A 15,753-nucleotide genomic window follows, 5' to 3' on the forward strand; every position below is an offset into this window, starting at 1 on the left:
CATCTCAAGGATGATCAATGAAAACAGGATGCACCTGTGCTGAATTTAGAGTCTCATAGCAAAGGGTCTGAATACATCTGTGAAAAAAATTAAAACCTGTTGTTGCTTTCTCATTATGGAGTATTGTGTGTAGATTGATGATCATTTTTATTTATTTAATACATTTTAGAATAAGGCTGTAACATAACAAAATGTGGAAAAAGTCAAGGGGTCTTGTAATGGTGAGTCGGAAGCAGGTGCAGGTGAAACATTCAAACCTTTTGGGGATTGGTATGCAGCATTTTCACTTTTGGATGAATAGCGTGCCCAGAGTGAACTGCCTCCTACTCTGCCTCCTACTCTACGCTAATATATGCATATTATTATTAGTATTGGATAGAAAACACTCTGAAGTTTCTAAAACTGTTTGAAAGATGTCTGTGAGTATAACAAAACTCATATTACAGGCGAAAACTGAAGTTTGTAGTTTTTCAAAGCTTTGCCTACCGAATACACAGTGTCTATTGAGTCAAGTTGCACTTCCTACGGCTTCCACTAGATGTCAACTGTCTTTAGAAACTTGTTTCAGGCTTCTGCTATAAAGGAGGGGGGAATGGGAGCTGAATGAGTCATGGGTCTAGCAGAGTGTCTCAGGCTCGTGACACAAATATATTTTGATTTGATTAACACTTTTTTGGTTACTACATGATTCCATATGTATTATTTCATAGTTTTGATATCTTCACTATTATTCTACAATGTAGAAAATAGTACAAATAAAGAAAAACCCTTAAATGAGTAGGTGTGCCCAAGACTGGTACCGTATATATATTTGGCAGACCCCCTGCAGTACCTACGCGGTCTCCTATGTTGAATACCCCATTGCTACCGGTATCTCAGCCACACTATGATAATGACTTTCCTAGGTCTATTATTCAATGAAACATTCTCTGTTAAGTTTGAACGATTAGCCCCAAAGAGGCTGTACTATGGTTTTAATGTCCATTGTCTAAAGTAACATCAAGTATTTGGCTATAATACCAATGTTGTTTAGACATGTGCCACCATATCTAATGCGACTCAATAGTTTTGCTAATCCTTCTTTAATCTAAAAGTGCAGCTGAAAGCGAAAACATGGGCAGTGATTCAGGAGAACAATCATGACACCTTTAATGCCAATGTGACACTCTTTGGACAAATTTGATTGCTAATGGACTCATTATGAGCTAAATAAAAAGCCACTCGGAGGACCTGGGGCCACACAGTAGCATATGGCGCCTCTCTAAAGACAAACTTTGAAAGTAAGCGATCATTTGTCAGGGAGTGGGATGACATAATTAATGACCAAAAGTATGCCAGGAAAATCCAGAGAGGAGGAACTGTGAGGCCATGATTACTTTCACTGCCCAAGTGAGAACTCCTTTAATTACCTTCTCCAAAGAGGGCTCTGCTCGGCAGGAAATGGGTGAGTCACCCACACAACCCAGTGATAAGGGCCCCGGATGGGGTGTGTGTACTGTATGTGACAGGGATTTGTGTATGTATGTTAGTGGAAGAGGTGTGTGTGTGTGTGTGTGTGTGTGTGTGTGTGTGTGTGTGTGTGTGTGTGTGTGTGTGTGTGTGTGTGTGTGTGTGTGTGTGTGTGTGTGTGTGTGTGTGTGTGTGTGTGTGTGTGTGTGTGTGTGTGTGTGTGTGTGTGTGTGTGTGTGTGTGTGTGTGTGTGTGTGTGTGCCTAAGTTCCGAGCAGGTCTCAGTGTGGGCCATTTAAACCAGGGTGTGTTTGAAAAGGTCAGGTTCATCATTCGGATACCTTCATGGACTCTTTTGCACAGAGTTGTTGGGTGGTGAGGCCCTCCTCAGGGTGATCGTTAGGAGCCCATTAATCAGGTATCAGCAGACATGGCACGCAATTTGGCCACTGTTGTTTTTTTTGCCTCCCACCCCCACTTTTCCTGAGAATGGGTGAGATAAGGCTAACTTGTTTACGCAGAAATTGGCAGAGCAGGGTGTTAGCTGCCCTTACTGTTTAACTTTGTTCTAGCAGAGTGGTGATTTTTCAAAGAGGGTTAGTTGAGTCAATACAATAAGAATCAGAAACTTTGTTTGCTAAAACTTGTGAAAAGCCAGTATACATGTTTTATAAGTAGCAACTAAATTGCTTTGCTATGCAGGTCATGCAGTCAAAGTCAATCTGAATGCATCATCCCTCAACACAACTTCCCTCACAGGCACATATTTGTCGGTTTGCGCACAATGTCCATAAATATTCACACTGCATCACCTCCCATATGTGTACAGGGTGCAAATAAGTCCATAAGTATAAACCAGTCAAATTTATATGAAGCACCACTGGCTAACATGCTAACTGTTGACATCCCCGAGAAAAACCTGCTAGACTGTCCAAAAATGCTAGTTTGATTGAGACGTCGTTGGCCTCATGCTTGAATGAGAACGTGTCCCTCCGACCGACTATGCCACACACACTGTCACACACACGGCCACTCAACCTAAACGTGGTCCATTGGCACCTCCACCTGGAAGATTAAACAACATTCACAGGTTAATTAGTCTAATTCCACAAAATACAAGCAATTAAGTGAATTGTGTCAATGTGATGAATACCTCCCTTTTCTCTGGCCATCCTTTACTTCAAATCTCACCACACCTTGCAGCCAGGGAGCCCATAATGGGAGAAGCACAATATGGCACAACACCACTCTACACTCTGGAAAAGCAACCAAGGAACAAGCAACACGTACCAATAAGTTTTCTGATTGAAACCTGGTTAGCTCCTCCGAAGGAGGAGAATATAAATTAACAAAGTACAAAAAAATTGAATTTGAAAAATAAAGGATTGATTGTAATTAGGAACTGATGAGGTTCTAACTGTAGTTTAAAAAATTGGTTTAGCATTTGTCTTTGTCACTGAGTCGCGAGAAGCTAGCCGGAGTGCACACCACCATGGTGGTTGTAAATACTTGTCTGGGGTCTTGTTGTCTGGGGCAAGCAGTGTCATCTACGGCAAGCCCTTGAAAATCAAGAATACAATGAGGGTGGATGGAAAATCCTTAGTCATATATGAGTTTGACTTCCTCATCAAAAGTCAAATTGGGGTTGAGCCTGAGTAGTTATTGCAGTTTAACTGATGACTCTTAGTGCACTACCAAGGCTCCTTTCAGAGTGAAAATGCTTTCCTTTGTCCAATGTGAAAGGTGGCCACTCTTCTGCATACCTGAGTCCCTGTTTTCCACAGGTGCATGTTAGGAAAGAATAAAAAGCCCAATCAATGAGCAATAAAATCCAGAATACAGTATTGTCCTGCAAAGTTCACTGAGACTTACATTTACAGTAATTTCAGTGAATATAATAACCCCCTTGATTAGAGTGTTGCACTAATGAAATGTAATTTCTTGAGCTCTACAGATCAAGTGATATTAAATCAAGTGTTATTTGAATGTGAAAATGTCAAGGGATGCATTTGTGCCATTCTTCACATTTTTGTTGGCTAACTCTGTGATGGTATGTACATTGCAAGATTAAGAGGTGATATAAAACTAATAAAGAGGTACCAATACAACACCACGGTAGAGTCAGAAGAAAATTAAAACAAACATCCGACAAATGATGGAGTCTCAGCCTCCAGTGTTTATGCTGCAGTAGTTTATGTGTTGGGGGGCTAGGGTCAGTTTGTTATATCTGGAGTACTTCTCCTGTGTTACCCGGTGTCCTGTGTGAATTTAAGTATACTCTCTCTAATTCTCTCTTTCTCTCTTTCTTTCTCTCTCTCGGAGGACCTGAGCCCTAGGACCATGCCTCAGGACTACCTGACAGGATGACTCCTTGCTGTCCCCAGTCCACCAGCAGGTGCGTTAGAGATACTCTTAAAGATTGGCTATGAAAAAGCCAACTGACATTTACTCCTGAGGTGCTGACTTGCTGCACCCTCGAAAACTACTGTGATTATTATTATTTGACCATGTTATTATTTATTATTTGACCATCATTTATGAACATTTGAACATCTTGGCCATGTTCTGTTATAATCTCCACCCGGCACAGCCAGAAGAGGACTGTCCACCCCTCACAGCCTGGTTCCGCTCTAGGTTTCTTCCTAGGTTTTGGCCGTTCTAGGGAGTTTTTCCTAGCCACCGTGCTTCTATACCTGCATTGCTTGCTGTTTGAGGTTTTAGGCTGGGTTTCTGTACAGCACTTTGAGATATCAGCTGATGTAAGAAGGGCTATATAAATACATTTGATTTGATTTGATGGAACGTCCTCCTAAAATCAGTGGCGTTGAGGATAGCACCTGTGAAATTGAGTAAAATGTAGCAGAAAAATAAATGCAGATTCCTGCAGTCTGAGCTGTCTGCCGGTGCCGCTAGTCCGTTGCCATGGAGACGGAAGCCAGCTTTTCCCACCTTGAGGCAGAGACACCTTTATGGAGGAAACACGATGCCGGACCAAAAGGACAACATTTATCAGCCCCTTCCATCAGAATGGGTCTTATCTAGCCACGGTCAGCCACTGCTGGACATCAAAGCTGGGACTGGGCAGCAGAAAATAGGCCATCAGACATCTGCTGGGGGGTTTCAAATCATAAACGGGGTATATTCCCTTGGCAAAAATGTTAATCAAACAAATTTGCTTGTGCTTTTTTGGTAAAAAAATTGGTTCCTGCATGGAGTTACAACCATAACCAGCCAAACCGATTCATTTACATTTACATTTAAGTCATTTAGCAGACGCTCTCACTGGACAAACAGTGGAAAGATAACTATGAAGTGAAAACAAAGTGATAATTTTTACCATAGTTCAAGTTGATTCTACTATTATTTTCCCAATGAAGCAGGCAGCGGTTTATTGTACATGTTCAAAATCACTTATACATTTAAAACCAAGGGTCACTGTAACTGACAGTTAGACTTACAGGTTATGTCGTTGTCTTTTGTTTGAATTGTTTATGTGTCCGCTGTGCGGGGGAAATGATAATACAAGCGGAACTACGTAGCTAATACTGTTGTAACGGGGATCCTTATTGTAGCAACACACTTTTGGAGGGAAGGCAATCCTGCGCTGCGTTAGCTAAGTTTTCATGTCATCGGTTGTAGTTCATAAAGGTTGAAGAGTGTATGTTAGGATGAAGTGTGAATTCATGCCAGGATTAATAAGTGTGAAGTTTGATTTCCTCCCTTCTGTAATAAGCAGCCAATGAGGTATTTGTTCCTTTATTCATGTGTTTAATCTGAACCCGTTATAACGCCGGTTAAACTGTTATGTATGTAAGCACTTCAGAGTTATACCAAGCTAATAAGTAACTTGTAAGATGAGGTTGTAAGAGTGTGCTTAACTGTATTTTTCATTTACTTTATAGTTCTCACGGAAGGTGATAATTCTGACTAAAACTACAGAATAAAGCCGCCAGTTAAAATCAAGGAACGGTTGTGCTCGTGGTTACTGAAGGGAGCTACAGTCACTAGATATAGGCCTTGTGTGCGTGTATACAGCTAACTGACAAAATAAAGGAAACACCAACATAAAGTGCCTTAATAGGGTTTTGGGCGACCATGAGGCAGAACAGCTTCAATGCTACAAGACCATGGTGCTTGCCTACGGAGCTGTGAGGGGAACGGCACCTCAGTACCTCCAGGCTCTGATCAGGCCCTACACCCAAACAAGGGCACTGCGTTCATCCACCTCTGGCCTGCTCGCCTCCCTACCACTGAGGAAGTACAGCTCCCGCTCAGCCCAGTCAAAGCTGTTCGCTGCTCTGGCCCCCCAATGGTGGAACAAACTCCCTCACGACGCCAGGACAGCGGAGTCAATCGCCACCTTCCGGAGACACCTGAAACCCCACCTCTTTAAGGAATACCTAGGATAGGATAAGTATTCCCTCTCCCTCCCCCCCCTTTAAGATTTAGATGCACTATTGTAAAGTGACTGTTCCACTGGATGTCATAAGGTGAATGCACCAATTTGTAAGTCGCTCTGGATAAGAGCGTCTGCTAAATGACTTAAATGTAAATGTAAATGTAATGCGCCTTGGCATAGATTCTACAAGTGTCTGGAACTCTATTGGAGGGATATGACACCATTCTGCCACAATAAATTCAATAATTTGGTGTTTTGTTGATGGAAAACGCGGCCTTAGGTGCCGCTCTAGAATCTCCCATAAGTGTTCAATTGGGTTGACTTATCAAAAGATCCACCACATTTTACAGTCAAATCAAATTGTATTTGTCACATGCGCCGAATACAACAAGTGTAGACTTTATCGGGAAATGCTTACTTACGAGCTCTTTCCCTACAATGCAGAGTTAAGAAAAATCAGCAAAAAAATCATAAATGGAAAAATTAACATCAAGGCTATATACAAGGAGTGTCGGTACCGAATCAATGTGCAGGAGTGTCAGTGTACTATGTGTGAGTAGAGTCCAGTAAGTGTGCATAGAGCCAGTGCAAGAAAGTCAGTGCAAATAAAAAGGGGGTCAATGTAAATCGTCAGGGAAGCCATTTAATTAACTGTTCAGCAGTCTTATGGCTTGGCAGTAGAAGCTGTTCAGGAGCTCCCAGGCATGGAGCTCCTGTACCGATTGCTGTGCGGTAGCAGAGAGACCAGTCTATGACTTCAGTGGCTCGAGTTTTTTTAAACCATTTTTAGGGTCTTCCTCGGACACCTCCTGGTGTGGGGTTCTTTTCTACATATGCAGCTTTCTTTCGATGCAAAACCCACCACTGGTGTGCGTGGCCAAAGAGCTCTAGTTTCATGTCATCCAACAAATGTAAATGTCTGGAGTATGCTGAACTGCATTATAATTGGATTGGAACCATTGCTATGGTCAAATGACATGAAAATAGAGCTCTTTGGCCATGCACACCAGTTAGGTTTTGCATCGAAAGAAAGATGCATATGCAGAAAATGACCCCATACCTACTGTAAAATATGGCGGTGGATCTTTGATGTTATGTGGGTATTTAAAAACACAAACACTACATTTAAAAAACAAATAAATTATTACAATCAACCAAAACACTCGCAAACGTCAGTGAATTCTATTCTCATCAGTGTTCTGAACTGCCCTATTGGAAGCAGGGACTCAAGATGTAATTAGGATTGTAAATTATTCCAAACAAGGGAGGTGTTAGAACTAAAGGCTGATTTACCTAGGTTGACATAAAATGGTTCACATTTTTTTTTGAGTGCCTGGAATTGCATTATTCTCTTCCATTTGTTTAGAGGTGAATAAAAGACTCCCTCTAGTGGAACTTGAGTTATTGTGTGAAACTATTCTTTCAAATAGGAGGCCAGCTGAGGCAAATCAATTATTAAAAGCACCACAAATTAAATTTTTGTCTTATAGGAACAGAGGCTGTTCTCTGAGGCCATTGACTGGAACGAATTGCAAAAATAACTGAAGCTGGAGACTTATATCTCCCTTTCTAACTTTAAGCATCAGCTGTTAGAGCAGCTTAAAGTTAGAGAGGGAGATATACGTCTCCAGCTTCAGTTATTTTTGCAATTCGTTCCACTGTACCTGTACACAGCCAATCTGTAAGTAGCATACCCAACTACCTCATCAGCATGGTGTTATTTATCTTCTTGCTATTTTGCACCCCAGTATCTCTACTTGCACATCATCATCTGAATATATATCACTCCAGTGTTAATGCTAAATTGTAATTATTTAGCTTCTATGGCCTATTTATTGCCTTACCTCCCTAATCTTATATTTTATCAGCATATCGATTGCGCAACCAGGGGTGGTAAAACCTTGGATCATTGTTACTCTAACTTCCGCGACGCATATAAGGCCCTGCCCCGACCCCCTTTCGGAAAAGCTGACCACGACTCCATTTTGCTGATCCCTGCCTACAGGCAGAAGCTAAAACAAGAGGCTCCCATGCTGAGGTCTGTCCAACCCTGGTCAGACCAAGCTGACTCTACACTCCAAGACTGCTTCCATCACGTGGACTGGGACATGTTTCGTATTGCGTCAGATAACAATATTGACGAATACGCTGATTCGGTGTGCGAGTTCATTAGAACGTGCGTCGAAGATGTCGTTCCCATAGCAACGATAAAAACATTCCCAAACCAGAAACCGTGGATTGATGGCAGCATTCGCGTGAAACTGAAAGCGCGAACCACTGCTTTTAATCAGGGCAAGGTGTCTGGCAACATGACTGAATACAAACAGTGCAGCTATTCCCTCCGTAAGGCTATCAAACAAGCTAAGCGTCAGTACAGAGACAAAGTGGAATCTCAATTCAATGGCTCAGACACAAGAGGCATGTGGCAGGGTCTACAGTCAATCACGGACTACAAGATGAAATCCAGCCCAGTCACGGACCAGGATGTCTTGCTCCCAGGCAGACTAAATAACTGTTTTGCCCGCTTTGAGGACAATACAGTGCCACTGACACGGCCTGCAACGGAAACATGCAGTCTCTCCTTCACTGCAGCCAAGGTGAGTAAGACATTTAAACGTGTTAACCCTTGCAAGGCTGCAGGCCCAGACGGCATCCCCAGCCGCGCCCTCAGAGCATGCGCAGACCAGCTGGCCGGTGTGTTTACGGACATATTCAATCAATCCCTATACCAGTCTGCTGTTCCCACATGCTTCAAGAGGGCCACCATTGTTCCTGTTCCCAAGAAAGCTAAGGTAACTGAGCTAAACGACTACCGCCCCGTAGCACTCACTTCCGTCATCATGAAGTGCTTTGAGAGACTAGTCAAGGACCATATCACCTCCACCCTACCTGACACCCTAGACCCACTCCAATTTGCTTACCGCCCAAATAGGTCCACAGACGATGCAATCTCAACCACACTGCACACTGCCCTAACCCACCTGGACAAGAGGAATACCTATGTGAGAATGCTGTTCATTGACTACAGCTCGGCATTCAACACCATAGTACCCTCCAAGCTCGTCATCAAGCTCGAGACCCTGGGTCTCGACCCCGCCCTGTGCAACTGGGTACTGGACTTCCTGACGGGCCGCCCCCAGGTGGTGAGGGTAGGCAACAACATCTCCTCCCCGCTGATCCTCAACACGGGGCCCCACAAGGGTGCGTTCTGAGCCCTCTCCTGTACTCCCTGTTCACCCACGACTGCGTGGCCACGCACGCCTCCAACTCAATCATCAAGTTTGCGGACGACACAACAGTGGTAGGCTTGATTACCAACAACGACGAGACGGCCTACAGGGAGGAGGTGAGGGCCCTCGGAGTGTGGTGTCAGGAAAATAACCTCACACTCAACGTCAACAAAACTAAGGAGATGATTGTGGACTTCAGGAAACAGCAGAGGGAACACCCCCCTATCCACATCGATGGAACAGTAGTGGAGAGGGTAGCAAGTTTTAAGTTTCTCGGCATACACATCACAGACAAACTGAATTGGTCCACTCACACTGACAGCGTCGTGAAGAAGACGCAGCAGCGCCTCTTCAACCTCAGGAGGCTGAAGAAATTCGGCTTGTCACCAAAAGCACTCACAAACTTCTACAGATGCACAATCGAGAGCATCCTGGCGGGCTGTATCACCGCCTGGTACGGCAACTGCTCCGCCCTCAACCGTAAGGCTCTCCAGAGGGTAGTGAGGTCTGCACAACGCATCACCGGGGGCAAACTACCTGCCCTCCAGGACACCTACACCACCCGATGTTACAGGAAGGCCATAAAGACCATCAAGGACATCAACCACCCGAACCACTGCCTGTTTACCCCGCTATCATCCAGAAGGCGAGGTCAGTACAGGTGCATCAAAGCTGGGACCGAGAGACTGAAAAACAGCTTCTATCTCAAGGCCATCAGACTGTTAAACAGCCACCACTAACATTGAGTGGCTGCTGCCAACACACTGTCATTGACACTGACCCAACTCCAGCCACTTTAATAATGGGAATTGATGGGAAATGATGTAAATATATCACTAGCCACTTTAAACAATGCTACCTTATATAATGTTACTTACCCTACATTATTCATCTCATATGCATATGTATATACTGTACTCTACATCATCGACTGCATCCTTATGTAATACATGTATCACTAGCCACTTTAACTATGCAACTTTGTTTACTTTGTCTACATACTCATCTCATATGTATATACTGTACTCGATACCATCTACTGTATGCTGCTCTGTACCATCACTCATTCATATATCCTTATGTACATATTCCTTATCCCCTTACATTGTGTATAAGACAGTAGTTTTGGAATTGTTAGTTAGATTACTTGTTGGTTATCACTGCATTGTCGGAACTAGAAGCACAAGCATTTCGCTACACTCGCATTAACATCTGCTAACCATGTGTATGTGACAAATAAAAATTGATTTGAGTTATACATTTGCACACACTGTACATAGATTTCTCTATTGTGTTATTGACTTTGTTTGTTCCTTCTGTAGCTCAGTTGGTAGAGCATGGCGCTTGTAACGCCAGGGTAGTGGGTTCGATTCCCGGGACCACCCATACGTAGAATGTATGCACACATGACTGTAAGTCGCTTTGGATAAAAGCGTCTGCTAAATGGCATATATTATTATACTATTGTCGCACTGCTTTGCTTTATCTTGGCCAGGTCGCAGTTGTAAATGAGAACTTGTTCTAAACTGGCCTACCTGGTTAAATAAAGGTGAAATACATGTTGTTGTTGTTTTAATAACCTGCTGAGGCAATGAGGGGCGGAGTTTGGTTACAAAGATTTGACCATTGTCCAGAATTTAGCTGAAGTACAATTGAATGTTTACATACACCTTAGCCAAATACATTTAAACTAAGTTTTTCACAATTCCTGACATTTAATCCTAGTAAAAATTCCCTCTTAGGTCAGTTAGGATCACCACTTTATTTTAAGACTGTGAAATAATATAATAGCATAAAGCATTATTTATTTCAGATTTTATTTCTTTCATCACATTCCCACTGGGTCATCAGTTTACATACACTCAATTGGTATTTGGTAGCATTGCCTTTAAATTGTTTAACTTGGGTCAAATGTTTTGGTTAGCCTTCCACAAGCTTCCCACAATAAGTTGGGTGAATTTCGGCTCATTCCTCCTGACAGCTGGTGAAAATGAGTCAGGTTTGTAGGCCTCCTCCGCTCGCACACACTTTTTCAGTTTTTCCCACAAAATTTCAATAGAATTGAGGTCAGGACTTTGTGATGGTCACTCCAATACCTTGACTTTGTTGTCCTTAAGCCATTTTGCGACAACTTTGGAAGTATGCTTGGAGTCATTGTCTACTTGGAAGATCCATTTGCATTCAAGCTATAACTTCCTGACTGATGTCTTGAGATGTTGCTTCAATATATCCACACAATTTTCCTTTCTCATGTTGCTATCTATTTTGTGAAATGCACCAGTCCCCCCTGCAACAAAGCAGCCTCACAACATGATGCTGCCACCCCGTGCTTCACGGTTGGGATGGTGCTTCACAGTGCTTCTTCACAGTGGTGTTCTTCGGCTTGCAAGCCTCCCCCTTTTTCCTCCAAACATAACAATGGTCATTACGGCCAAACAGTTCTATTTTTGTTTCATCAGACCAAAGGATATTTCTCCAAAAGTATTCTTACTTGCTGAGTGGCCTTTCAGGTTGTGTCAATATAAGACTCATTTGACTGTGGATATAGATAGTTTGGTACCTGTTTCCTCCAGCATCTTCACAAGGTATGACGGCTGTGTGGTCCGATGGTGTTTCTACAGATGAACATGGTACCTTCAGGCATTTGGAAATTACTCCCAAGGATGACCCAGACTTGTGGAGGTCTACATTCTTTTCTGAGGTCTTGGCTGATTTCTTTTGATTTTCCCATGAGGTCAAGCAAAGAGACACTGAGTTTGAAGGTAGGCCTTGAAATACATCCACAGGTACACCTGCAATTGACTCAAATTATGTCAATTAGCCTATCAGAAGCTTCTAAAGCCATGACATAATTTTCTGGAATTTTCCAAGCTGTTTAAAAGGCACAGTCAACTTGTTGTATGTAAACTTCTGACTCACTGGAATTGTGATACAGTGAATTACAAGTGAAATAATATGTCTGTAAACAATTGTTGGAAAAATGACTTGTGTCATGCACAAAGTAGACATCCTAACCGACTTGCCAAAACTATAGTTTGTTTACAAGAAATTTGTGGAGTGGTTGAAAAATTAGTTTTAATGGACTCCAACCTAAGTGTATATTAACTTCCAACTTCAACTGTATGTTGTCTTTGCTTTTCTAACCAGAGTAAGATATCCATTTCTCAAATGTCTGAAGGACTGCCAGTCAGAGGTAGAACCAGTGAATCTAGCCTCAGCACAAGCTAAGTTTCTTTCAGAAAATCTTTCAGATAATTCATGCATGAACCATGGGTTAGATTTATCCTTTAATCTCTTAATCTCTTATTTTTTTATTTCACCTTTATTTAACCAGGTAGGCTATCCTTTAATCCCTTAATCTCTTATTTTTTTATTTCACCTTTATTTAACCAGATAGGCTAGTTGAGAACAAGTTCTCATTTGCAACTGCGACCTGGCCAAGATATAGCATAGCAGTGTGAACAGACAACACAGAGTTACACATGGAATAAACAATTAACAAGTCAATAACACAGTAGAAAAAAAGGGGAGTCTATATACAATGTGTGCAAAAGGCATGAGGAGGTAGGTAAATAATGACAATTTTGCAGATTAACACTGGAGTGATAAATGATCAGATGGTCATGTACAGGTAGAGATATTGGTGTGCAAAAGAGCAGAAAAGTAAATAAATAAAAACAGTGTGGGGATGAGGTAGGTGAAAATGGGTGGGCTATTTACCAATAGACTATGTACAGCTGCAGCGATCGGTTAGCTGCTCAGATAGCTGATGTTTGAAGTTGGTGAGGGAGATAAAAGTCTCCAACTTCAGCGATTTTTGCAATTCGTTCCAGTCACAGGCAGCAGAGTACTGGAACGAAAGGCGGCCAAATGAGGTGTTGGCTTTAGGGATGATCAGTGAGATACACCTGCTGGAGCGCGTGCTACGGATGGGTGTTGCCATCGTGACCAGTGAACTGAGATAAGGCGGAGCTTTACCTAGCATGGACTTGTAGATGACCTGGAGCTAGTGGGTCTGGCGACGAATATGTAGCGAGGGCCAGCCGACTAGAGCATACAAGTCGCAGTGGTGGGTGGTATAAGGTGCTTTAGTGACAAAACGGATGGCACTGTGATAAACTGCACCCAGTTTGCTGAGTAGAGTGTCGGAAGCAATTTTGTAGATGACATCGCCGAAGTCGAGGATCGGTAGGATAGTCAGTTCTACTAGGGTAAGCTTGGCGGCGTGAGTGAAGGAGGCTTTGTTGCGGAATAGAAAGCCGACTCTTGATTTGATTTTCGATTGGAGATGTTTGATATGAGTCTGGAAGGAGAGTTTGCAGTCTAGCCAGACACCTAGGTACTTATAGATGTCCACATATTCAAGGTCGGAACCATCCAGGGTGGTGATGCTAGTCGGGCATGCGGGTGCAGGCAGCGATCGGTTGAAAAGCATGCATTTGGTTTTACTAGCATTTAAGAGCAGTTGGAGGCCACGGAAGGAGTGTTGTATGGCATTGAAGCTCGTTTGGAGGTTAGATAGCACAGTGTCCAATGACGGGCCGAAAGTATATAGAATGGTGTCGTCTGCGTAGAGGTGGATCAGGGAATCGCCCGCAGCAAGAGCACCATCATTGATATATACAGAGAAAATAGTCGGCCCGAGAATTGAACCCTGTGGCACCCCCATAGAGACTGCCAGAGGACCGGACAGCATGCCCTCCGATTTGACACACTGAACTCTGTCTGCAAAGTAATTGGTGAACCAGGCAAGGCAGTCATCCGAAAAACCGAGGCTACTCAGTCTGCCGATAAGAATATGGTGATTGACAGAGTCGAAAGCCTTGGCAAGGTCGATGAAGATGGCACAGTACTGTCTTTTATCGATGGCAGTTATGATATCGTTTAGTACCTTGAGTGTGGCTGAGGTGCACCCGTGACCGGCTCGGAAACCAGATTGCACAGCGGAGAAGGTACGGTGGGATTTGAGATGGTCAGTGACCTGTTTGTTGACTTGGCTTTCGAAGACCTTAGATAGGCAGGGCAGGATGGATATAGGTCTGTAACAGTTTGGGTCCAGGGTGTCTCCCCCTTTGAAGAGGGGGATGACTGCGGCAGCTTCCCAATCCTTGGGGATCTCAGACGATACGAAGAGAGGTTGAACAGGCTGGTAATAGGGGTTGCGACAATGGCGGCAGATAGTTTCAGAAATAGAGGGTCCAGATTGTCAAGCCCAGCTGATTTATACGGGTCCAGGTTTTGCAGCTCTTTCAGAACATCTGCTATCTAGATTTGGGTAAAGGAGAACCTGGAGAGGCTTGTGCGAGGAGCTGCGGGGGGGGCGGAGCTGTTGGCCGAGGTTGGAGTAGCCAGGCGGAAGGCATGGCCAGCCGTTGAGAAATGCTTGTTGAAGTTTTCGGTAATCATGGATTTATCGGTGGTGACCGTGTTACCTAGCTTCAGTGCGGTGGGGAGCTGGGAGGAGGTGCTCTTGTTCTCCATGGACTTCACAGTGTCCCAGAACTTTTTGGCGTTGAAGCTACAGGATGCAAACTTCTGCCTGAAGAAGCTGGCCTTAGCTTTCCTGACTGACTGCGTGTATTGGTTCCTGACTTCCCTGAACAGTTGCATATCGCAGGGACTATTCGATGCTATTGCAGTCCGCCACCGGATGTTTTTGTGCTGGTCGAGGGCAGTCAGGTCTGGAGTGAACCAAGGGCTGTATCTGTTCTTAGTTCTGCATTTTTTTGAACGGAGCATGCTTATCTAAAATGGTGAGGAAGTTACTTTTAAAGAATGACCAGGCATATCCCAGTTTAGGTCACCTAACAGAACAAACTCTGAAGCTAGATGGGGGGCAATCAATTCACAAATGGTGTCCAGGGCACAGCTGGGAGCTGAGGGGGGTCGGTAGCAGGCGGCAACAGTGAGAGACTTATTTCTGGAGAGAGTAATTTTCAAAATTAGTAGTTCGAACTGTTTGGGTATGGACCTGGAAAGTATGACATTACTTTGCAGGCTATCTCTGCAGTAGACTGCAACTCCTCCCCCCTTTGGCAGTTCTATCTTGATGGAAGATGTTATAGTTGGGTATGGAAATCTCTGAATTTTTGGTGGCCTTCCTGAGCCAGGATTCAGACACGGCAAGGACATCGGGGTTAGCAGAGTGTGCTAAAGCAGTGAGTAAAACAAACTTAGGGAGGAGGCTTCTGATGTTGACATGCATGAAACCAAGGCTTTTTCGATCCCAGAAGTCAACAAATGAGGGTGCGCGGAACAGAGAAGGAGTAGTATGAGGGTGCGGCTAAAGGCTATCAAAACTGGTCGCCTAGAGCGTTGGGGACAGAGAATAAGAGGAGCAGGTTTCTGGGCATGATAGAATATATTCAGGGCATAATGCGCAGACAGGGGTATGGTGGGGTGCGGGTACAGCGGAGGTAAGCCCAGGCGCTGGGTGATGATGAGAGAGGTGGTATCTCTGGACAAGCTGGTTGTAATGGTGTGAGGTCACCGCATGTATGGGAGGTGGACAGAGGAGGTATCAGGGGTATGAGGAGTGGAACTAGGGGCTCCATTGTGAACTAAAACAATGATAACTAACCTAACAGTATACAAGGCATATTGACATTTGAGAGAGACATACAGCGAGGCATACAGTAATCACAGGTGTTGAATTGGGAAAGCTAGCTAAAACAGT

General features: G+C 43.7%; 1 protein-coding gene across 2 annotated transcripts in view; it reads right to left on the minus strand.

The window, feature by feature from the left end:
- Positions 1-2,212: 2,212 nt before the first annotated feature.
- Positions 2,213-15,753, minus strand: part of LOC124013051 (rab effector Noc2-like) — a 93,370-nt gene continuing 79,829 nt past the window's right edge. For both annotated transcript variants that reach the window (XM_046327189.1, XM_046327181.1), the window contains one exon: positions 2,213-2,704. In XM_046327189.1, coding sequence (XP_046183145.1) covers positions 2,586-2,704 — 119 coding nt within the window. In that variant the 3' untranslated portion in view covers positions 2,213-2,585. The remainder of the gene's footprint in view (positions 2,705-15,753) is intronic.

Source organism: Oncorhynchus gorbuscha, linkage group LG02, assembly GCF_021184085.1.
Source record: "Oncorhynchus gorbuscha isolate QuinsamMale2020 ecotype Even-year linkage group LG02, OgorEven_v1.0, whole genome shotgun sequence".
In the NCBI taxonomy this organism is placed as follows: domain Eukaryota; kingdom Metazoa; phylum Chordata; class Actinopteri; order Salmoniformes; family Salmonidae; genus Oncorhynchus; species Oncorhynchus gorbuscha.